General features: G+C 34.8%; 1 protein-coding gene and 1 long non-coding RNA gene across 4 annotated transcripts in view; one reads left to right on the top strand and one right to left on the bottom strand.

Annotated features, from left to right (window-relative positions):
* The window catches only part of LOC103097054 (uncharacterized), a 67,441-nt gene that overhangs the window by 441 nt on the left and 40,747 nt on the right, over positions 1-26,253 (top strand). Inside the window, exons 2-3 of one of the 2 annotated variants that reach the window (XR_464647.3) lie at positions 15,552-15,630; positions 22,262-22,769. This is a non-coding gene — a long non-coding RNA (uncharacterized LOC103097054). Of the gene's footprint in view, positions 1-15,551; positions 15,631-22,261; positions 22,770-26,253 lie in introns of those variants that run through there. The other variant, XR_008917868.1, reaches the window with a different exon arrangement.
* PRKAA1 (protein kinase AMP-activated catalytic subunit alpha 1) overlaps positions 18,006-26,253 on the bottom strand; it is a 63,998-nt gene continuing 55,750 nt past the window's right edge. For both annotated transcript variants that reach the window (XM_001364537.5, XM_056824569.1), the window contains one exon: positions 18,006-21,047. In XM_001364537.5, coding sequence (XP_001364574.1) covers positions 20,803-21,047 — 245 coding nt within the window. In that variant the 3' untranslated portion in view covers positions 18,006-20,802. The remainder of the gene's footprint in view (positions 21,048-26,253) is intronic.

A 26,253-nucleotide genomic window follows, 5' to 3' on the forward strand; every position in this document is an offset into this window, starting at 1 on the left:
TCCAGGAGCAACTACAAAATGCTGTAAACATAACCTAGCTCCCACCTACCATTCCAGTCATTTTACACCTTACTCTTCAAAAAGTATTCTTCAATCCAGTGACACTGTTCTCCCAACCCTCTGGCTCCAGACTGGATGAGATAGAGCCCCCTTAGTCAGAAACTAACTAATCTGCAGACATTGACACTCCATCACCTTGACTGGGCAGTTCTCTGTCTGTCCCCCAACCCTGGAACAGGCTCTCTCTCTTCATCTCTGCCTACTGACTTCCCTTCTTACAAGAAGCCTTCCCCAGCCCCTCTTAATTCTAATGCCTTCCTTCCGTTAATTCTTTTTTTTTTAAACTCTTGACCTTCTGTCTTGAAATCAGTATTGTGTATTGATTCCAAGGCAGAAGAGCTGGTAAGGGCTAGGCAATGGGGGTTAAGTGACTTGTCCAGGGTCACACAGCTAGACTGTCTGAAACTAAATTTGAACTCCACTGAACCAGCCAGCTTCCCATTGTTACTTATTTATGTTATATGAGGCTTTGTGTGTGTTACATTGTCTTCCTCATTCAGCTGTAAATTGCTTGGAAGACAGACTGTCTTTTACCATTTTTTGTACCCCCTAAGCTTAGCACAATGCCTACCACATAGTAGGTGTTTGTTTAATAAATACTTATTGTTGGGTGTGATTGTGTAAACTTCCCAGCAGACAGCACAAACATTTTCCTTTCCACCCCTAAACGAAGAGAAGAAGGAACAGGAGGGAGGAAAGGATCGATCTCAGTCTCTCCAGACTTTCTTCAACTCTAGGGTCTTTGGACTCCTCTAGCTTTGAGAGAGAAAATAGGCAATGTCAATCCCATTGCAGATCGCTAAAAGAAGAAGCCAAATGAGAGGAGCTGGCAGTCTCCATCATACACCCATTCCCAGCTTGCTACTCTGAAAACTTCAGGTAGTTTCCCTTTTAGATGAGATATAGGATTCTGTCTCCTGCTTGGTTAAGCTGAGCTATCCTGCTCCCATTGGAAGAACTTTTTCACTCTGTATGTCTGTTATATCTTCTCCAATGTACACTTTCTCTATGTCTGTTTTGCTATGTTTTCAATTTTTTGCTACTACTAAAAGTGCTGTTATGAATATTCTATACACATGAAACCTGGTTTAGCCCCATTGTGGTATAGGTCTATTGGTAGATTCTCTGCTTAAAAGGATATAACCATTTTAGTTCCTTTTTTTTTTAAGGCATAAGGAGCTTGCTGTCCCTAAGAGAATATGACCTGTTCATTAATAAATTTAAGAGGTATACATCCCAAATATATAAGGATGTAATGGCAATGATGGGCTAACAGTACCTAAAACATATATGAAAAATTCTGACTCCAATCCCATTGTTCTTTCTAATATATAAGTGGCCCACTATTCCTTTTTCCTCCTTAACACTTTATATGCTGAATTTATTCAGATTATAAAATGACAAAATAATCTGATTAAACATAAATAACCTTAAGAAAATGAAACTGAATTTCATATCAGCATAAAACTGTTTTCATCTGCTTATTCTTTGCTGCTTAATACTACTAGAGAATCACAAAACTGTGCTTTTTAGGTCTATTATAAATTCATGCTATCTATATTGAACTGGAGCCTTTCTACTCCCCAGAAACCATTTTTTTCCATCTGTAGTTGGCTGCATTGGCAAATGAAATAGGGAGTTGTTTCAAATGTTTTATCTCCAAATAAATGGCTATTACCAAATGACCACCTTGCTTTCAGCCAATGATTTTTCCTCCTACTTGACTAAGAAGAAGCAATGCAATGCAAATTTCTTCAATTTCCCTTATGTCCACCACATTGCAAATTTCTTCAATTTCCCTTATGTCCACCACATTTCATTTTTTTTTGTCCTAAGAAATATTTTTCCTCTTTTCAAGGCTTAGCCCCAATGGGAGCGGGATAACTCAGCTCAAGCAGGAGACAGAATCTTATATCTCATCTGAAAGGGAAACTACCTGAAGTTTCCAGAGTAGCAAGCTGGGGATAGGTGTATGATGGAGATTTCCAACTCCTCTCATTTGGCTTCTTCCTGTGTTCCATATGTGCTCTAGATTTCTTTCTGCACCCTTTCTCAATAACATTCCTCCATTAATTATCCTACTCAACTCATTTACAATCTTTTCTACTTCATTACCCCATTTCCCTCTGTATTAAAATATATTCACATCCATCAGTGTAATTCAGCCGGCTTTTTGAGCATTTTCAGTTTGACTAATGTGTAGCCCTGTATCCTCAGTCACATGGGTTAGCCTCTTTGATTGGCTGCCAACATGGTTAAAGATGGCTAGACCAACCCAGTGATTTGTTTTCTGCTATTTTTTTTTTTGGTCACTCTTATCTGCTATGCTCAGGATGGAGGCCATGAATTGAACTAGGAAGAGGGGAAGGATTTCTTTTTCTTACTTACCTCTCTTTTAACGCCCCACTCCAATCAAGAAATGGGTTCTGGGGATGGTTCTGCTTTGTGTTGTTTCTGTTCAGTTTCAAGTGCTGTGATTTCCACTGGCCTGGTAATTGGAGTCATGGCGACTTTTGAAACAGAAATACAGGCAATAGTGCAGCTAACCAAGTTGGCTTGGAAGCCCTGAGAAGCCAGGGTACCTGGGACTCAAGTGTGAGGGAAATTTGTACTTGGCACTAGGACTGTGCATTACAGGAACCAAACAAATCTATGAACCTAATCCTGAGCCCCAGAGATTGATGTGAGGTGGAGTAAATTTTTATATTTGTGATTATAATTTCTGAGTAAATATTTCTTTTCTAAAAGGTCCTGTATTACACACGTGCAAAAAAAATCTTATTAAAAAATCTTATTAAAAACTTTCTATTCCCCTGAGCTGTATGTACGTAAACTTATTTTGCTCCTTTCTTTTACAAGTCAAAGGTAACAAAAAAAAATATCAGTTTCTTGTCTGTACTTCCTTATCACTGATTCATTTATGAGAAACCTTGGCATTCTGGCTTCTAGTCAGTTGTACTGGAACCAGCTCTAACCAACTAAGCGTTTTGTTAAATTTTCATCATGAGCTTTTACACAGAAGAAATCTATAGGCAAAAGCTACAAATCAGGGCTTGATTTATTTTGTTAATGGCCCAAAGGGTTAATAATGTGATAATTAAACATTAAAATTAATTATTAAAATTATTTGGGCACATATTTATCAAAGTTATTTACAAACCTTAAAATAAGTTACCAATTCAGTCCTTGAGAAACTACACCATTAGGTGCCATCCATTTAGAGAAGTACATCTTCAACTCCATAATATGCCTCACTCCCTCACCCCTCCCATATCAAAGGAAGGAATGATGTAAAGAAGGAATGGCATCCTTCATGTATTCCTTGCTTCCTGGCTTCTTTCTATCCTTTCTTCCTTCTTTCACTTTTTCCCATTTGTTCTTTCCTTCTTTCATTCCTTGAACCAGTATTAAATCATTCCTTCCTTCCTTCTTTTCTCCCTTTCTCCCTCTCTCCCACCTTTCTTCCTTCTTTCTTTCCTTCCTTGCTCCCTACCTATCCCCCTTCTTTACTTCCTCCCTCCCTTGCTTCCTTCCTCCATTCCTTCCTTTGTTCCTTGGACTAGTATCACTAAAAATGTGTAACTTTCCCCTTTAAGGTCACCACTGTAAAGCCAGTGTCTGTTTCTTAGTACTTATAATTTGTTTTTTAATCTTTAAAATTTAACTCCAATTTGCCCTTGAAATTGTGTCCTATTTAACTTCAACTTCTGGCTCTCCTTTTTCCTCTCTCTTCTATCTTTCAGAATGTCCTCAAATGACTGCATTTCTTCCTCTTCCCAACCCACACATTTGGGTAATCTCAAAGTTTACAGTCCTTTTATCTTCTTAGGTTTTTTTTACTTTGGCAATTTCATTAATTTCCATGCCATTAGCTTTTTAACTCTATATTATTTATTCTTTGTGTATTCATTCATAAAAAAAAAAAAAAAAACCCTTACCTTCCATCTTGGAATCAATACTGTGTTCCAAGGCAGAAGAGCAGTAAGGGCTAGGCAATGGAGTTTAAGTGACTTGCCCAGGATCACACAGCTAGGAAGTGTCTGAGGTCAAATTTCAAACTAGGACCTCCCATCTCTAGGCCTGGCTCTCCATTCACTGAGCCACCCACCTGCCTCCTATATTATTTATTCTTAATCTCTTCCTTCACTTACAATAATTGAGCTCCAATCACACATTTCTTACTTAGCATTTCCACCCAGATAGCTTGCTCATTAACTCTAATTGAACATGTCACTAATGAAATTCATTATTTCATACCTCTGCTCATCTCCCACACATACAAACCAATCTTACTGACTTAACTATTTTTGAAGAAGATAAATAATATGGAAAAAAAAAGAATGGTGCGTTAATCCCCCAGAGAAGGAAATGGAAAACTACTTCAGTATCTTTGGCGTAATATTGTCCACAGGGTCCCAAAGAATTGGACACAACTAAAGGACTGAACAACAGCAATAACAACTTTATAAAAGTATAGATTTTATAGTTCATATTTATGGAGCTTAGTATGATAAAGTCAGTAGTAAATAAAGGCTCAATCTGAAGCAGTTAGGCAATAAGAAGTTGATAGAGTGCTTGACCTGGAGTTAGGAAGACCTGAGTGCAAAGCCTGTTTCAGACACTTGAAAGCTTGTGTGACCCTAAGCAAATCATTTAATCTCTGATACATTTGCCTTATTTGTAAAATAGGGGTAATAATAATGGCAGTTAACACCCAGAGTTGTGGGTAGGATAAAATGAGATAATATGTACAAAGCATTTTGAAATGCTTCGTGCCATATCATTACATAAGGTGCTCTATTATTGTGAACTTTGAAAGTACTAGCTATTATAGGTAAAATAGGTCCATGTGAAAAATAAATAATACACTTGGATGAAAGAAGAAATAATGAAAAAATTACATTAATCAAGGATAATGTCAATTCAGAGAATGTATCAGTCTATGGGAGGTAGTGAAAGCACTTATAGGTAAATTTATAATGGTGAATGTCCTCCAAGTCATCATTCTGCCTCTGATACAATGGATTAATTTTTAATTAAACTGAGGGTTCAAATAAACTTTCCCTTCAATAAAAACAAATATAAACGTTTCCAGTAAAAGCAGTCATCAAAGTGGCTAAAAGTAGACAAGGAAGTTGTCAAAAAAAAAAAGATGACTACATACTTCTGGGGCAGTTAGGTGGTTCAGTGAATAGAGAACCACGCCTAGATACAAGAGGTCTTAGGTTCAAATATTGCCTCAGACATTTCTCAGCAGTGTAACCCTGGGGAAGTCACTTAACCTCAAATGCCTAGCTCCTACTGTTCTTCTGTCTTGGAACTCATACTTGGTATCAATTTTAATACAGAAGGTAAGAGTTTAAAAATAAAAAGATTACTACCCACTTCTGTTGATTCACATCAGTATACTTGACATGCTAAAAATATCTCTGTAAGATATTATTAGGGGCAGCTACATGGCTCAGTGGATTGAGAGCTATGTTCAAATCTGGCCTTAAGATACTTTCTAGCTGTGTGACCCTGAGCAAGTCACTTAACCTCCAGTGCCTAGCTCTTACCACTCTTCTGCCTTGGAAACAATACATGGTATTGATTCTAAGACCAAACGTAAGGGTAAAAAAGAAAAAAGTACTGACACAAATTTTATAATTTCTTGGAAAAAAAAATGAAGACCATAGTCACCTAAGTTGGGTTTTCAGCATTGGAAATACTCAACAATATAAGAGGGTAAGATTGTATTCATTTATGTACAGACAGATAAATAAAAAGCAGATTTGGGAAGTGAACAGTTGGTTAAGAACATGAAAATAGGATTTGAATTTGGGGCCCAGGGTAGGAAATCTCTTCACCAGCAGTAAGAATGAAATTAGCAAGGGATGCCCTTCAATTGGAGAATGGCTGAACAAATTGTGCTATATGTTGGTGAGACACTCGCCTGCGAATGCCTCAAGAAGAGAGAAAGGATAGTAGTTTAAATTCCACGAGGGGCGAGATGGAGCCGGGAGATGGCAGAATTGAGTCGGGAACCAAGCCGGATTGATTTTAATGGAGCCACAGCACAACTCCGGCCACTGGAAATCTCAAAGGAAAGAACCATCCAGTAGTCCAAAATTAACACCACTCAGGTCAGAGAAATGATAGAGCTTAGCTGAGAGATCAGCCTAGGTTCCTCAGACTAGTTGCCAAGCAGGAACCCTATGGCTGAGAGAATAGGGTGTAGATAATAGGATGAATTAGAAAGAGCTAGGTATTAGCATTGGAAAAGGAAAGCACCTGGCCAAAGGCCAGGTCCCTGGTGAGAGAGAGAGGAGAGAAAAAGAGGAGACAGTGTTGGGCAATGGGTGAGATCCAAGAGAGGAGGAAGTGACTGTGGGCCGCTCCTTGTAATGTATTTGATATGCAAATATGCATAATACATAAACATGAATATGGAGTGTATTGATTGGTTCAGGTGTAGATTCGAACCAGGTAAAGGTGGGGTTTATCCCAGCATGGATAAGACAAAGGGATCTAAATTTCGTGCCTTAATCTTAGCAATGCTGGGATCCAAGTTCATTGCCATGCGCAAGAATGGCCATGTGTCCATACACAATCCTTACATCTTAATTATACATATGGGCTGGACTGCTACAGTTGGTGATGGAATACTACTGTGCTCAAAGGAATAATAAAGTAGAGGAATTCCATGGGGATTGAACAACCTCCAGGAAGTGATGCAGAGCAAGAGGAGCAGAACCAAGAGAACATTGTACACAGAGACTGATACATTGTGGTACAATCGAAGGTGATGGACTTCTCCATTAGTGTCAATGCAATTTCCCTGAACAATCTGCAGGGATCTAAAAAACACTATCCACAAGCAGAGGACAAACTGTGGGAGTAGAAACACCGATGAAAAGCAACTGCCTGACTACAGCAGTTGAGGGGACATGACAGAGGAGAGACTCTAAACGAACACTCTAATGCAAATACCAACAACATGGAAATGGGTTCGAATCAAGAACACATGTGAAACCCAGTGGAATTGTGCGTCTGCTATGGGAGAGGTGGTGGGAGGGGGGGCGGGGGGAGGAAAAGAAAATGATTATTGTTTTCAATGAATAATGTTTGTAAATGACCAAATAAAATAATGTTTAAAAAAAAAGAATGAAATTAGCTTGGCGTCTTGAAAATCAAAGGGGATATATGTAAAACATCATGGAAAGTTACCTGTTGAAGTTATTGTATACTTAAAAAGCAAAGCAAGCTGTATAGTTGTAGTTTCACATTTTTTTGTTTTATTGTTTATTTTAAAATGTGCATTTTATCTGATACTTATAAAATTCAGAATTTTTTAAAAAGGAAAAAAATTAAAGAAATCAAAAGGGTTTTAAACTGAAAAAGGGAAAAGGAGAAAGCTGCCCCCCTAGAAAACATTTGCAGAGAGAAAATAACAGTTGAAACATCCAGAAATTCACAAGAAATAAGATCTACTAAAGGAGGCAGTGGCAAAAGCCAAGTCCAAATGTCTATATACAAATATGCACAAATACACAAAACTGAGGCAAACGAGCAATTTGAATTGGAGGTCATAACACAATAAATCAAATCTGTTCTGATAGATTTCCCTGGAACTTGGAGGTATGAGAATTATATTTAGAGTGTGGTTCTGGAAGGGTTACATTTTATTCAAAAGAAACAGGAGTAATGGAAGGTGGAGAGAGGGTAATATTAAACATTATTAAGGTATACTCATAAGAATATAGAATAGGAATGTAGATGATTCTTTTGATTGACCAATAAAAGAAAGGGGAAAGATAAGGTAATATGTCAAAGTAGTACAATCCTTGGGAAAAGATTAATGAAGGCAAAAATAGGAGGGATTTTGTCATCTTGGTATGGGCCTTATAGAGAAAAATGAAATCAATAATTTGGAAAAATAAGTCACAAACCAAGCTTAGGGGTGATATAATAGTAACAGGGGACTTCCTATGTACAAACATCTACTGAAGATATCTACCAAAAGCATATGTAAAAATTTCTTGTCTTGCTTAAAGGATACTTTGAACTTTAAAAAAGTGAAACTGCTAATAAGGTAAAATTCTATTCTGGATCTTATTTTTACCAATAAAGAGAAACTAGTTACTGAGTTAGCAATAATAGGAAACTGGGGCAAGTGACCACTCCCTTTTTAATATATTTTATTTGATCATTTCCAAGCATTATTCGTTAAAGACATAGATCATTTTCTTTTCCTCCCCCTCACCCCCCATAGCCGACACGTAAGTCCACTGGGCATTAGATGTTTTCTTGATTTGAACCCATTGCTTTGTTGATAGTATTTGCATTAGAGTGTTCATTTAGAGTCTATCCTCTGTCATGTCCCCTCGACCTCTATATTCAGGCAGTTGCTTTTTCTCGGTGTTTCCATTCCCATAGTTTATCCTTTGCTTATGAATGGTGTTTTTTTCTCCTGGATCCCTGCAAGTTGTTCAGGGACATTACACCGAGTGACCACTCCCTTTTAAGAGTTTATAACAGGGGCAACTAGGAAGCACAGTGGATAGTGCCAAGCCTGGAATCAGGAGGACCTGTGCTCAAATCTAGCTTCAGATACTTTTAGCTTTGTGACCCTGGGCAAATCTCTCAACTCTAATTGCCTAGCTCTTACTGTAAGCTTTTCTGCTTAGATGCTAAGATACTTAGATAGTATGACAGAATGTAAAGGATAGAAAAAAAAAAGTTTACAATTAAGAAGAGGAAAGGTGGGCAGAGTCTGACATGTCCCCTAAATTTCAGGAGAGAACATTTCAAGGAATTGAGAGGAAGGAATAAGAGATAAGAGAAAAAGAAATCAATACAATTATTAAGACTATTACACAGTTCTAGTGAATAAGATTAAGAATTTGAAGTAAAAGTATGACAAAAAAAAGGAAAATTTAAAAATATGAGGATAACCTTAAGACCAGTTTCCTCACACCTTATAGGTTACTATCATTAGCAAATCAGGAGCATAGAATAGTCTGTCTCTCAGATCTATATATAAGGGATTTCTGACCAAATGTGATAGGAAGCGTTACAGAATTTAAATAGATAAAATTTGATTATATTAAAATAAAAAAGGTTTGCACAAACAAAACCAATGAACCAAGATGAAAAGGAGAATGTGAAGAAAAAAATTTTTGAGCAACATTAACATTATTTCCCAACTATAGAGAGAACTGAATCAAACTTGTAAGAATACAAATCATCCCTCAATTGATAGGCAAAGGATACGAATAGGCAGTTTTCAGATGAAGAAATCAAGGCTATATATAATCACATGGGAAAATGCTCTAAATCATTCTTGATTTGAGAAATACAAATTAAAACAACTCTTAGGTACCACCTGTAAGATTGGCTAATATGACAGAAAAGTGTAAACCTCAAAATTTCTCAGACTTATGAATGTTAGGGGTTTCCCCCATTGGAGAATCTTCTACTTAAAAAAATTCCCTAGCAGATGGTGAGAACTCTACTTGAGTGTGGGGGCTCCCTGCCTTGGGAATATCCCTACTCCACCCTACTTAGGACTGCTTTAGGACAGAGAGCTCCTTGAGAACAATGAAAAGTACTTTGATCCATGCTTATGGAAGAGACAGGAAGTCCTTTGAGTCATGACTGTTTTAGAATTGATACAATGGGATACTAAGTACCTATAAAGGTGGGGCAACTTGTAAACTACTTAAACCTAAAAGGGTGATAACTTATTCAGAGGTTTTTTCTTATGAAATTTGTCCACACAGCAGCATTTTTTTTCTGACTTACTAAAGAAATTAAAACTATTCAGCTGTGAATTCAAAATGGGCGGCCCTTTAGAAACATCTACAGTGATTGGTAGATGTAAGGACTTAGGGGAGGTGACAGAGAAGATTTTGCCCTTAAAAATAAGAGCTCAGGGAAAAGCTGGGAAGTCATTCTGAAACATTCAGATTGGAGAGACTCATTCTGAGGAGACTGATTCTGAAACATTCAGATGGAGGAGGGAGCTGGTGAAAGCAGCTGAGATGCTGCTGGCCTGGTGTCATTAGAAATCCTTACTTAGACAGATCTTGTGGTGAGTTATAAAAAACTGACTGATTACTCTTTTAAGACTCAGATCTAGGCCATATTGGCTTGAGGCCCTTCATACTTATTCCTTTCTTACTCTCTTTCTTTGATTACTCATTGTATTGTTAATTAAAATCTCTATAAAACCCAATTGACTTGGGTATTTGAATAATTGGGAATAATTCCCTGGCGACCACCTTATATTTGATTTTAAAACCCAAGACACTGTAGTGAAACATATTTCTGCAGTCAAATTTACTCACCCTCTCTTATATCTATCACAATTTATATCTTCCACTACTTTAATCACTACAGTTTAAGACCTCAACCATTTTTAAATCTCACAAAAGTTAAATAATAAATGATGGAGGGAATGGTGGAAAATTGAAACACTAATAATACACAGCAGATGGAGTTGTGAACTGATCCAATCATTCTGAAGAGTGATTTGGTATGCCCAAAGAACCTTAAAACTGTGCATATCCTTTGATCCAGCAATACTATTACAAGGTCTGTATTCCAAAGACATTTTAGTTTAGAAGAGGGTAAAGCACTTGTTTGTACAAAAATATTTACAGTAGCTCTTTTTGGAATGACAAGTAATAGGAAATTGAGGGGAAATCCATCAATCGGGGAATGGATAAGCAAATTGTGGTATATATTTGTAGTCGAATACTATTGTGCTATAAGAAATGATAAGGGTGATTTAAGAAAAACCCGGAAAGACCTATATGAACTAATAAAAAGTGAAATGAGCAGAACCAGGGGAAAATTGTACATGGTAATGGCAATATTATATGATGGAACATTTATGAATGACTTAGCTATTCCTAGCAAAGCAGTGATCCAAGAAAAAAAATCCTCAAGGACTCGTGATGAAAAACTCCACCTGCCTCCAAAGAAAGAACTGATGGAGTCTGAATGCAGACTGAAACAGTACAGTTCAGTTTTTCACTTTTATTTGTTTGTTCGAGTTCACTTTCACATAATGACTAATATGGAAAGATTTTTTTTACACTATTATATATGCAAAATCTTTTATCATATTGCTGCTGTCTCAGAGAAAAGAGAGGAAAGGGGAAGAAAGGGAGAATTTGGCTCAAGTTTAAAGTCTCTTTTTCTCTTAATAATGAGTAAATAAACATCAAAAGTGCAAAATCATATGTACTAGGAGTAATAATCAGGCAATTAATTTTGCTTAACTACAATCAATTACACAAATTTGGGAGTTATAGTATTTATCTTGGGAAATGTCTTGTGTCAAAACAATATATATACACAGTACAACTAAAAATCCTAAATAAAGCCAAAGGAAGCAGAACCCAAAGAATTCATGAGTTAATTTTGCTAAATTTTAATGATCAACTCCTAAACTATTGGGGTAAGCCATTTAAATCATGCCTCTATAGAGGAAGAGGGCATAGAAGGAAGAGGGCAGTGCAGATAGAAACAGCTGAACCAACTGATGAATATCCATCAAGTTAGCCTTACCTTCTTCTGTTTTGTCTCATGACATTCAGGATTGATGTGTTCAAAGGCACCTTAGGCCAGTTTAACCTGAGATTGGTGTATCTGTAAGAGACTTCAGCTTCCTTTGTTTACCTTAGGGTCTGAGCAATTTTATATTAATATTAGCAAGTCACCTGCAGTTTTACTATTGTCTGATTAGAAATAACTCCTGAGGCACGGTTACACATATAGCTTCATTTATATAAACACACAAGCAGAAAGACTGATAAGATAGCAGTGAGACGGACTAGAATATAACTTTGTATTAATATTTAAGTATGAATCAAGGTGAATAAGATGAGAAAGAGCCAAAGTCCCCAGAGCTAAATGTCTTACGAGGACTCTGAGGGGGCAGAAATAATACCTACTCTACAAAATATAGTCGTAAAGGGACCTTTTTCATAATATCATAAAGTTTAAGCCAAAATGAAGCATCATGTACAACAGGGGTACACTTGAACCATTCCCAATAAATGTAAAAATGAGTAAGGATGACTACTCTTCTATTATTGGATGATTCTAGAAGTGCTAGTTATAGAAGATGAGAAGAAAATTAAAGGCACAAAAATAGAGAAGAGATAAAACTATCTTTATTTATTGATGATGTGAAGGCTTACTCAAAAAATCCTTGGAAATTAGAAAAGATTTTTAGCCAATAGCTTCAGCAAAGTTTTAATAAACCTATAAAAAGAAACACTCAAAATCAACAGCCTTTCTAATTAATAAAACCCATATAATTCCATTCCAAATGATTACAAAATACATAAAGTACCTGCTGACCAACATGCCAGAGCACAAACAAGACTTTTATTTACATAATTATAAAGCACTTCTTAATAAGGAATATCTTAAGTAGCTGGAGTAATACTGAATGCTCATGAAAGGGCTATGCCAATATAATAAAATGATAATACAATCAAAGTTAGTATAAGCTTTTAATGTTGTACCAATCAAAATATAAAGGGATACTTTGTAGAACTTGACAAAATTTGCCTGGGAAAATGAAAAATTTGAAATATCAAGGGAAATAAAGGGGCAAAGAGAGAACTGTGCTTCTAGATTACATAATGTATCTCAGGGGCAGTCATCAAAAGCATCTGGGAGTGGTTAAAAAGTCAACGTATATCAAAGGAATAGACTACACATGGGAGAATCAAAAACAATGGAATTCAATAACCCAGTGTTCAAGAAAGTTGGAAAATGCCTTAGATCAACACTTTAAACCATACAACCCAATACATTCTAAATCATACATAACCTTAACATTGAAGATCATACTATAAAAAAAATAAATAGAAGAGAAGCAGATTGCATACCTCTCACAGCTAAATAGGAGATGTATTCTTAATCAAATACGGTTTAGGGGCAATTATAAGAGGTAAACCTTGATAAATTACATAGTGAAAAGCTTCTTCACAGACAAAATCAATGAATGCATCTAAGATAAGGAAGCAGATTTATGGGAAAAATTCATCAAATTTTTCTGATAAGGTTGACATTCAAATATGTAAAGGATGAGCATGTACAGTATAATATATTTGTGATTTTCCAAGACAATATGCCAGCAGGGACCCATTTCTATTTGACTTTGATACCTTTAGTCCAGAGAATTCACAATGAAAATGTTACCTATTTTGTAGGAGACTGCAGATGGAGAAATATTTGGGGGAAAAGGGTTGGTAGCCTATGTGAGAATTTGTTTTGATTATATGTTTGTAATAATAGTTTTGTTTCTCTTTCTTGCTCAATGGGGGTAGTTGCAGGGAGAGATGAATTTTCACTAACTGAAAAACAAGCATAATTTAAATAAAATTTGAATGTAGGCAGAAAGTAGGTGAATCATTCATAGTCAGATGGATAGAGCAAGAACTTGTCTGTCCGCCTCATCCAAAATAGTGGTGAGTCCCTCTCTTAATTTTTCTTAAAAGACCAAATTTTAAGCATCACCCTGTTAAGAAGAGATGTGTTCAAATTCAGAGGTGGAAAAAGTAAGACAAAATATATTCACTATGTATCCAGCTGTATAAATGACAAGAAGGATCAAACCACCATTTTAACTCTAAAAATTCAAAAAGTTAATTTATTTGAAGGTTGAAATTTTCCATATTATCTTTCCATCTTTGGAAAAGAATAAACATGTTATTGGGGGAAGACAGAAAGACTCCAATGTAGACAAATTATAAGTGAATGGTAACCTGACTTTGGCACATATACAATTCTTGTTTGTGGCAGTATTTAAAGTTATTTTTCAATGCATTGTCATGGCATGGAGTTGATTCTAGATTCTTCCAAGTCTAGGACATTAAGAGCACAAGCTTTGGCAGGTATTACCCCAAGCTAGAAAGGCTTCAAATAGAGCAAGGATGACAAACTATAGACCCCTCACCAGAGGACTTACCACCATGTAACATCACTTTAAAATAAATAGGTATATCTTGGTATATAGCACAAGTTAACAAAGGTCAATCTTATATTTGTCTAATAAAATATCTCTACATTCCAGAATATACCTGTCAAATGTAAATACTGCTACTTGGTCAATTAAGAACCAACACATTAAAAGGTAAAAGGTTATTAGATCATAGAGGAGTTCAGAATAGAACTCTGGAAAGTCACAAACCTTTTGTGCTTTTTTCTTATAAGATAGTTTAACTTAAAAGGCTTATTATCCAAACATGAATAATAATCTCCTGGGTCCTTGAAGATAATCCCTCATAATTAACATGGATTATTACAAAAAGCTATCTCCATTTTTCCTTACCTCTTTCTTTTTCATCTCCCCCCTTCAGTTATGATTCTAGTATACATATGTAACTCTTTTCTTTAGACTGCCGAATGAACAAAATTCAAACCCCATTCAAGATCATCCACATCTGGAATTCTTTCTATCCTTATTTCACATTTCCCTCCTGACTTGGACACTTGTCAAATTGAACTTTTTCCCCCCTTTAACTCAGTTTGTACTTTTCTGACTGAAACTAGGTACAATATATCTTCAAATATAAAATTACCTAAATTTTTTAAAAACATATTCAAGTTTTAACCTGTATTTGTCATAGAAACCAGACCTACTCACATTGTTTGCAGCAGTGGTGGCTGATGAACTGCAAGAGATTCCAACATAGACAAGTGTACAACAAGGCAAAAATTATCATTAGCAAGAGCAACAAGAAGGTAGAAACTCAACTGCCAGTATACACAGTTTGTAAATCAACCTCAATTTGGAAGAATATTCTTTTTAAAACTGAAATAAAATTTACCATGTACTGTTCAGGAAAATAAAGTCATATGTTAAGAATAATAAATCTTTTCAAGTATATCCACTTGGGGGCAGCTGGATGGCTTAGTGGATTGAGAGCCAGGCTTAGAGATGGGAAATCCTGGATTCAAATGTGACCTTAGACACTTTCTCATTGTGTAATCCTTGGGCAAGTCACTTCCTTTATTGCCTTTTATATAAGGGTTATATATAAAAATAAAATAAAAGTATATTCAGGCTTACATTTTGGATGAAAGCCCAGTGGCCTATTAGCAAGTAACACTCAATGCAAACATCACATCAAAATGCATGATAATAGTATTGCTGTTGCTAATAAGCTTTAAAAAACAAATTCTTTTAGAATGCCCTGGAAAAAAAATTTAGTGGCTGCTCTAGATGGATATGCATATAAACCTGCCCATGTTTATGTAGATATAGATTATTTGTCCAGCTGACCATATCACCCAATATATGTTAGATCCACTCAGCATTCAAGGGTGGTAATTTCTAAAAGTTGAGATAATTCTGCAGTATTAAGCAACAGAACTTAACTAGACTGTGTTAAAAGTTTTGGGATGCCATATTGTAAATTAAATATTCAACAACCATTTAAATCAATTTTTAAAACCGTAATTCCTGATCTTCTTGCTTGCAGATTAAATTTAGTATACACATTTATTTCAGTGATGAAGAGAATAAGAGCGATTTCAACCATTAATCTCAAGAGATATTATGTAAGTATCATTTAATTACTGATTCATCTACCTTTAGTATATTAGTAATATACCGAAAAGCAGTTCAAATGAATAGAATGATACTCTTTTGTCTCTTAAGTTTGCTTTATGGGTAACAGTAATATGAATAAGTTGTAAAATGTTTCAAACAAGAAAACTATATAATTTTGAAAGGCAAGATATACTAAGTTAAAAGTTGATACATGGCTAAAAGATTGGCATATTTTAGATATGGAAGTCTATTTAGTATAATAAACCTAAATAAAAATCAGAAGACTATTATTCCTAAGATTGTGACTGACAACTGATTAGCACAGGCTCTATTAGGCAGCAGTATTATTAAAACAACACAATTAACATTAACAACTTAAAATATACTACAAAAGTACTAATACTCGGTAATTAATGGCAGTTGCTATAATTTCATTCAATATATATTTTTAAATTTTATTTTGAAAATATTTTTTCATGGTTACATGATTCATTTTCCTTCCCTTCCCCATCCCAGAGCCAACAAGCACTTCCACTGGGTTGTATGTTATTGCTTGATACCTATTTCCATATTATTCATTTCTGCTTTAGAGCAATCTTTTGAAGCTAAAACCCCAAATCATATACCCATATATAAAAGTGGTAAGTGATAAGTCATAAGCTTTTCTTTTGCATTCCTACTCCCACAGTTCTTTCTCTCAACGTGGATAACATTCCTTCTCATAAATCCTTCAGGAGTGTCCTGGATTACTGCATTGCTACTAGTAGCAACGTCCATTACATTGGATAATTTCACAATGCTTCACTTTCTGTGTACAATGTTCTCCTAGTTCAGTTCATTTCACTCTGCATCAGTTCCCTGAGGTATTCCATCACCAACAGATACCACAATTTGCTCAGCCATTCCTCAATCAATGGACATCCCCTCATTTTCCAATTTTTGTCACCACAAAGAGTATGGCTATAAATATTTTTATACAAGTCTTTTTTCCTTATTATCTCTTTGGGGTACAAACCCAGCAGTGGCATGGCTAAATCAAAGGGCAGACAGTCTTTTAAAGCTTAGTGTCCTGATTTTGCCTCATCCCCTCCAACATTTATTATTTTCCTTTACTGTCATATTGGCCAATCTGCTAGTGTGAGGTGGTACCTACGTTCTTTTGATTTGAACACGTTTTCATGTGATTATTGATAGTTTTGATTTCTTCATCTGCAAACTACCTATCCTTTGACCAATGACTTAGTTCCTTATAAATTTAAGAAATTAGACCTTTGTCAGAAGTTTTTGTTATAAAACTATTTTTCCCAGTCTACTGCTTTCCTTCTAATTTTGGTTGCATTGTTTTGTTTTTTAAACCCTTAACTTATGTTTTAGAATCAATATTGCATATTGGTTCTAAGGCAGAAGAGAGGTAAGGGCAAGGCAGTGGGGGTTAAGTGACTTGCCCACAGCCAGCTAGGAAGTATATAAATCCAGATTTGAACCCAGAACCTCCCATCTCTGGGCCTGGTTCTCAGTCCACTGAGCCACCCAGCTGCCCATGCATTGGTTTTACTTGTACAACAACTTTTCAACTTAATATAATCAAAATTACTCATTTTACATTTTGTAATGTTCTCAATATCTTGCTTGGTCTTAAATTCCTTCCTTTCCCATAGATCTGGCAGGTACACTAATCTATGCTCACCTAATTTGTTTACAATTTCCCTCTTTATATTTAAGTCATTGACCCATTTTGAATTTATCTTGGAATAGGGTGTGAGATCTTGATCTAGACCTAATCTCTCCCATATTGTTTATCAATTCTCCTAGTTTTTGTAAAACAGTGGGTTCTTCTCCCAAAAGCTAGGATCTTTGGGTTTATCTAACACTATCTTGCTGTCATTTACTCCAAGTCTATTCCATTGATCCACCCTTCTATCTCATAGCCAGGACCATATTGTTTTGGTGGTCACTCCTTTGTAGTACAGTTTGATATCTGGTACTGCTAGGCCCTCATCCTTCACATTTTTTTTCATTAGTTCCCTTCATTTTCTTGATCTTTTATTCTTCCAGATAAACTTAGTAATAATTTTTTCTAATTCTATAAAAAAATTTTTTCATAGTTTAGTAGGTATAGCACTGCATTCTCTATATTTTTAATGTCTTTTAAGTGACTCCTGATTTTAAATGAGTAAAAAATCCACTGTAATTTAGTTACAAGAGATACAAAATCACTTGCACACCATTTTAAGCTCAAAAATAATAATTATTTTGTATTTAGATACAATTTTTAAAAGTTATAGCTACACAGCTACAAATATTTTTTCATCTGGTATTACTAGAAATTTCAAAAGGAATTAGTTATAAAGTTCATAACAAAAGAAATATGATCACTGTGCTATAATGTACAATGGCTCTAAAGCAAAGTAAATTGTTTATTTGAAAATTTATACTGAAATACACTTCAGGCAAAACATACATGAAAATTTCTCGGAATATTGCACCACAAAGATCAATTTCTATCTTACTACCAGTTTATAAAATGTTGCATGTAGAATTTCAATCAATTTACCAATGACTATGATGAGAAATTATAATGAGAAAGAAGGCTCTGTCAAGGTATTTTCATACTGATGAAAATCTGGGAGAGGGAAAGTAAGAAAAAGACATACAAAATAGAACATACTTGAATAAAACTTTTTGGGTTTTCATTGCCAACACTGCAAATCAGATCTCTGAAATTTAGTGAAGCCCGCATCTTATCTCATAACATCATGGCACCAATTCAACAAGCAGGGCATCACTATAATTTCAAAGACAACAAACAGTGTATAAAGAGGGGAAATTGGTGTAAAAAATCATCCAAAATCTTCAACAACATATATTTTAAGAAAAAAGTGGAACAAATAAAAGATGGAGTTATATCTTAATCAAATCATACTTAAGGTAAGTAGTATTAGCTTCTGGTTCCCCCAAACCCAGTATAAAAGTCCTCTCAATGAGAAATCATCTATTTTTAATGGCAAAATCTTTACATGCCAGAAAAATTTGCATTATATTTAAAACTATGTATATAATACATTTGTGGCAAAAACCTATACATCTTCCAGCTGTCAAGACAAAGTAAAAAACATGGTTGCATTAAAGCACAAAAAAATATAAATTGCTGAAAAGATATAAAAAAAGATTAAAAACCATTTGCATCTTGACTCCTTGTACATCTTCAACATTAGTAAGAATTTGCAGACAACAACAGATTTGTGAAAGTTTTGATGAGACCTTGACATATACAACCAAAAGTTCAGTTCATTTCAAAAAGATCCCAGCTTTTAAAAGCAATATATTGCAATAAAGTCTGTGCATTTATTATACTATTTGTACAAGTGCAATATTAAAGCATCTTCAAAATGAAACTTGATTACTAGAAAGGATCACAACAACTTAAAAGAATATATCAGAACCGAATTTTATATGATTAATAAAGTATTTTAGAAAGTTCTATTTAATTGGTTCCTTTTCCTCTGCCATATTAGCTTATATACACAGTGTAGTAATGTCCCCTGTATTATATATGCACTACAAATCTTCAACTTTAGAAATATAATCTTTTGCTAACCTCCAGGGACATTATGCTTCATTTGAAGAGCATGTGTCAAAATACTGTTCTAAAGATGAAGGGCCATAAAGAAAAATTTTGAATGAGATTTTGTATCTATATTAAGTAGATCTATTAATATGTTGTTTAGTCCAAATTTAAAATTAATTACAGCAACCCCTAGACATAAAGCAGCATTATGCTTCATTTCAACTCAGGACATTTTACTAAATTATTGGAGTTGACTCTAGTAACCACTTATATAAGTTATCATGATATTCAAATGAACACACTATCTAGCATCTGATTAGACAGATACTCACTGTATTTGCCTTTAGCAAACCTAAAAAGTAAAAGTACTTAAATAAAGGAAAGAAATATTTGGAGATATGGAACACTTCTAGGTCATCTATTAAAAAAGAATCAAACTGAAAGTAACATATATAAGGCAAGAATATTAGATTCAGCATTTGTTTATTAGCATACACATGATATCAAATTCCTCTAAAATGGCTTTAAGTTTGTATTTACCATAGCTATATGACACCATTATCAAAAAGAAAAATGAATACCTCCAGCTATAGAAACAGGTTTCTAAAAATCAGATCTTGAGGTGGGTTAACATTTTCTTCAGTTCATATAATGCTATTTAAAAAAAATTAATGAAAACCTGGAACTAGTTTCAGAAATATGATCCTTCAGAAAACCTAACTTTTTCTTGCGAAAATTTATCAGAGAAATAAAACCCCAAATATCTGGATACTTAAATACTCTGTGTAGAGGTTATCTGCATTGTCAATTTTGGCTAAAGACTCATGCTTAATTTAATAATGAATTGTCAAGATATATTATAAAAGGTAAATAGAGTATTTTTAAAATTGGAGAGCACTGCCTGTCTTATTTACAGTGTATGCCAACTCATCCCTTCTGACAGAAAAAGCAATTTATATATAGAAAGTATTAGCACTTACTACTAGAATAAATTCAGTGCCACGGGATCTGAATGCTGAAGTGCTATCTGTGCTTGGACTTCTCAGCCTTGTCTAAAATGAGTGCATTTTATGTCTTTGAAGTAACAATTTTCAGTTATATTATAAGGTACTGAAAGGGATATAGTCATTCAGACTGTTAAAATGGTTGAATAATTAAAGGACAAGCACTTTAAAAGAGTTGAAAAAGATCACTTCTTTACTTTTCTAGGGACCAGTAAGCAAGTATTTATTGACTTAAATTTTGAAGCAAATTTAACAAAAAATAAGAAAAATATAAAGGCCTTTGAGGTAAAACAGTAATATTCTACAAAGCTCAGTGTGCAGTGAAATATTCAAAACTAAAGTGAGCTTAACAGATCTAGAATTCATTGTGTCTTTTGTGTCTTTTGTATTACATACCATATACCTGTGGAAGAATGAACAAAATAATCACAATTAACTTCTGCACATTAGCCACTGAACTATTAATCACTTTCCAATCTCTGTGCAAATTGCATTCAGAAAGGGCTATTCTTCTCAGCATCATAATTATAACTTGATTACAAATGGAAGCATTTGGCTATGATTTTTGCATGCTTATTGCTATGAAAGAAATAAGCAAACATTTATGTTTACTGTGCAAGAATTTTAATAAGATTTGCACACATCTCAAAAAACTCTATTGTGTGACTTCCTGGCCTTGGGGTTAAGTCAACTGTTGAAGAGTCAAGTGAAGTAACTGATGAGGTAAGGGAAACATCTGAGGATCTTCCTTGGGCTTCAGCATCTGAATCATTCTTTTGGCAAGATCGATAATTGCTCACAGAACCTGATCTTTGAGGAGTAGTAGTTCCAGATTTGGCTTCGGTAATTTCATCTATAAAAGAAAATAGCTCAATTTAATCTCAATTTTGAAGATGAAAAAAATTTTGTATACCAAAATTACACTTGACAAACTTGTCAGAAAATATATGCTCTTGATTTTGAAAAAAAAATGACATTTTTTCTAAGCTAAGTCAACCTCTGCAATCAATCATTTGTGCCCCTTTAAGACCCATTGAATCATTTTGGTAATCACCAGCTAGTCAAGTGCATTCTGTGGCTATGAAATAAGTTTTCTTATTTCTTATGTCTTATAAAATATTAACTGGAATTGAACCCACACTATGGTTTCATTAGCACCAAATGAATTCTTTTTTAAACCAAATGAATTCTTGATCTTTCCCAGTAATAAGATAATTCTACAGTATGATTAATTTCAGCTTAAATAGAGGAAAATCTAAAAATAAGAAATACAACTTAAAATACCACAAAAGGACAAAATTATTACTAGCAATTCAATCTTGTATTCATTCAACCAGTTATTCCTAATAAAGTTGTGAATAAGAATTTTAAAAGGGGGGGGGGAGCTATTATATAGTAAAATACATCATTCCTTTACCTGTATCATCTAACATAATGTAAGACAAATAATCAGACAATTCTAGATCATTAAGGTAATGTATACATAGAAAAGACAACAGATTTCTACAATATATACTATATGTCTTATACAGCAGTCTTATACAAGTTTAGAAAAATTTCCAAATTAAATTATTTCATTAAAAGTAAAAATTTTCAATTGATCGACTAATATGAGAGCACTTAAAATTAAAACATCTTTATAATGTTGAAAGGATAAAAAAAATAACTACAGGTCAATTATACAACCTAGTCTGAAGAATTAAAGTGATAAGACTTGTCTCAGACACTTCCTAGCTGGGTGACTCTGGACAAGTCACTTAACCCCTATTGCCTAGCACTTATTGCTCTTTTGCCTTGAAACCTGTACTTAGTATCAAGTCAGAGAGAAGGTAAGGATTTGGAGGAAAAAAAGAGACTGAGACTGAGACAGAGAAAGTGAGGAGTAGATAGAGAAGTAAGAAGAGAACAGGAGAGATCAGTGTCATGGAAACCCAGAGAGGTAAAAGTATCCAGAAATACACAGCAGTTATCAGTGTCAGATTAGTTACAAATTATGCATGGTGTAAAAAGGCTATTAGACTCAGCAATTAAGGGATGGTTAGTAACTTTGAAGTGGGGATTTTTCAGATGAGTGATGTCAGAAACCAGAGTGCAGTGGGATTAGAAGAGAATCACAGGAGGAAACTGAAGAACTGAGCATGGATGACTGGCCAGGTTTGCAACTTGGTACAATGCTTACTACTTCTCATTCTCAACCAGCCTAGTTCCTACCTCATTATCTCTTCTCAGGATTTACTGCAACAACTTATTTGGTCTCCTTGCCCCAAGACTTTCTACATTCCAATTTGTCCTCTAAACAACCCTCAAGGTGATTTTTCCAAAAGCTCCTCTATTAATAAATCCCAGTGGTTTCCTACTACCTGTAGAATAAAATTTAGATTTCTCTAGCATCTAAAGTGCCTTATGAGTTGGTCCCTTACTTCTCTCCCCCACTCTATGATCTAGCATTATTGACTGCCCAGTTGGCAGAAGATGGTCCAATACCTAGAATCTTACACCTATTGGAATCCCTGATTTCCTTCAAACCTCTGCTAAGATGTCATCTTTTACATAAAGTTTTTCCCAATTTTTCCCATTGCAATGTCTTTCTCTTGAAATAACTCTGTGTGTGTGTTCATGTTATATCTCCTATTATTAGAATTTAAGTTCAAAGAACTCAAAGAGGGTGGCAACTGCTTAATGGTCAATATCAGTTTTGGTCATTATTACATTAGGCTTTTACTTTCCTGAATAATACTTTTTTAAGAAATATGATTTACAGTGACACATGTAAAACCCAGTGGAATTGTACACCAGCTATGAGAGGGGAGTGGGGAGAGGGGAGGGAAAGAACATGAATCTTGTAACCATTGAAAAATATTCTAAATTAACTAATTAAATAAAATTACCAAAAAAAAAAAGGAAATATGATTTAGCTGATGGTGTGCCTCAACCAATGTAGTAACAAAACATTCCATTCTCATTCTATTGTGACATTTTATTCATACAAGTATAGCAAAAAAAAAAAACCACCACAATTTGTTTTCCTAATTTTAAAAAAGGGATAAAACAGTAAAACAGTACTCTTCCATGTCATAGTCAAATCCACCTGCATCTCTCCATTTGGGAATGACTTTTCCTTACTTTCAGTCAACACAGCCCATTGTTCTCCTCTAATTCTATCAATTACTATCAAGTAATATATATATATATATATATATATATATATATTTATATGCCTCAATACTTCATACTAGATCTTACCTTCCATTAGGGCACTGTTTATATGACTCATTCTGATCCTGTGTCAAACATGTAAACAATCATGGTTCCTGATTAAATGCAGCTCCTGAACAAATGTAGTAACTATGTACCTATACCCATTTCTGGGATCCCCAACTATAAGTTTAGACCCTCATCTGATTTCTAGTCCCCATAAAGAAAATTCTCAGAGTCTGGTATAAATAAGCCACTTGAGTTTTCCTCCCATGTCTGAGTCTGATTAGAAATGGCCCCATTCCATATCTGGCATCAATTACCTGTTGTCAACCAAGCCAATGTTTAAGGTTTAAACTTCCCTACTCAGAACCCACTCTGCACTTGGACTTTAAGAGATTTTAGCAACAGTATGTCTTCTTCACATGACTGACCTTAGCCATGTGAGTGGGCAAATCTCTGCCGATGTAGTTAGGCAGCATATGTGTATGTGCATGTATATACACACATGGCACTTTTGATTTTTGTCTGCTTGGTGTGTTACAGAGCAATATGTAGCATACTTATACTAGTTTCCTGTAAACCTTACAATTTCTTAGACCTATAAATGTTGGAAATTTCACCATTGGGAAATTTCATACTTGAAAAATTTCCTACTGATAGTCTATTGGAATATGAACCCCCCCCTTGGCATGGGAGGGTCCTTCTCCTCCCTACTTAAGATTACTTTAGGACAGAAACCTTTTGCTGAACAATGGAAAGGGCTTTGACCTATGCTTAAGCATAGAACAGGAAGTTCTTTGAGTCATGATTGATTTTAGAATTGATACAATAGAGATACTTGGAATGACAGAACCAGGTCTTGGAACTTCCAATCTCCACCCAACTCAGGGTAACATGATTTAGGAAGGGCTGCAGCAAAGGATCAAGTCTCTGTCTCTGTCTCTGTCTCTGTCTCTCTCTGTCTCTCTCTCTCTCTCTCCCTTTCTCTCTCCTGTTTGTAATTAAACTCCATAAAAGGTTGACTGCTGACTTGAGTTTTCATTAAGGAATTACATAGCTGAATTCCTTGGCGACCTTAAATTAATATATATCAGTCTTTTAAAGTGATTTCCTTGTCACATTCCTGAGTACTAATTTTCTTTAAATCCTCAAAGCCAGTTCTTTGCTCTAACCAAAGCCATGAGGCCAAATAAAGCACCATCTATTGACAGAGAAATGACAATCCAAATATGCAAAATGTGACTCATTTTTAGATGTGGTCAATGAGGGACTTTTTTTTTTTGCTTCATGAAGCAAATTTATTTTAAGAGTTTTGTTTTTCTTTTTCATTGGAAGGAGGGAAAGAAAAAAGAATGCTTGTTAATTGATAAAAAAATAAAATTTAATTTAAAATTTGAAAAAATAAGATTTTTGTAGCACTGAACAAAGAGGAATTGCAAAAAAAACATTAATGTACCCTGTAGTTTCCTAAATGTAACCTAGAGTGAGCTCATCCTCCTACATAAATATAAATACAAATATCTATTATAGATATATATTTGTAAAATATACCCAAAGATGAATTTACTCAGTGGGTTGTCAAATCAATTGCATGTTGTGCAGAGAGTAGCAAGTTTTCCATGTACCTGTTTATTTCTTTTAACCTGTGGGTTAAGTAAGACCAGTCAAGTGTATGAATATGGATTCATAGTGTTAGAAATGTATGAAATTAATATAGTACCAACTATATACCTTTTCTTGACATTGATAACTCCACTGATCAGCATTTTGAACATAATTACCTCCACTAAGATCCATCATAGTTTTGTATAGTTGTGACATTAGTGAGAGACACATCGTAAGAACCTCTAGTGTTACATTTTGTCCTAAAATCAAATGACCTTTTCAAATCAACTAAGAATAAGTAAGCAAAAACTAATTTCAATACACTTTTCAATTAGTAATGTAACTATAAATCTGCTTTAGAAAATAATTCATTTCTTTGTTGTAAGAGATTGTTTTTTGAAGGGGTGTGGGAAGAGAAATACAATAGAGGAAAAAGTAATCTAAAATATTAATAAAATTTATCTGAAAAAAAGTATTTGTTCAATAACAAGTAATCTATATACTTTGATCACTTCTCAACTGATAGGCACTCCCTTAGTTTCGGGGGGAAGGGGGGTTGCCATCACAAAAAAGCTGCTCTAAATTTTTTGTACACATAAGGTACTTCTGTCATTTTCTTTGATCTCTTTGGGATGTAAGCCTTCTGGTGGTATTACTAGGCCAAAAGTTGTAAGTGTCTATTATATGCCAGGCACTGTGCTAAGTACTTTTAATACTCTTTTATCCTCACAGCAACCCTGAGAGGTAGGTGCAACTATTATCCCCATTCTATAGATAAGAAAACCGTGGCTATACACTTGCTCAGTGTCACTTAGCTAGTATTTAAGCCAGATTTAAAGTTTGTTCTTCTTGACTCTAAATCCAGGGTTCTACCTAATATACCAACTAGCTTAAAAGACTGCTTGATCCCTTTCTCATAATTTTACCTGTAATCCCCTCTCCCCCTTTTAAAATCCTTACCTTTCATATCAGAATCAATACCATGTATTGGTTCCAAGGCAGAAGAGCAGTAAAGGCTAGGAAATGGGGGTTAAGTGGCTTGCCCAGGGTCCCACAGCTAAGAAGTGTCTGAGGTCACATTTGAACCCATGACCTCCCATTTCTAGACCTGGCTCAACCACCCAGCTGCCCCCTTAGTGTCAGTTCTAAGACAGAAGGTAAGAGTTAGTTTTTTTTAATTGCTGCACATAAGATTTTCTACTCCTTTTGGAATCTTCTCTTAAATGCAAAATTCTGAATGCCTTTAAGACTGTGCT

This window comes from Monodelphis domestica, chromosome 3 (assembly GCF_027887165.1).
Source record: "Monodelphis domestica isolate mMonDom1 chromosome 3, mMonDom1.pri, whole genome shotgun sequence".
NCBI lineage: Eukaryota > Metazoa > Chordata > Mammalia > Didelphimorphia > Didelphidae > Monodelphis > Monodelphis domestica.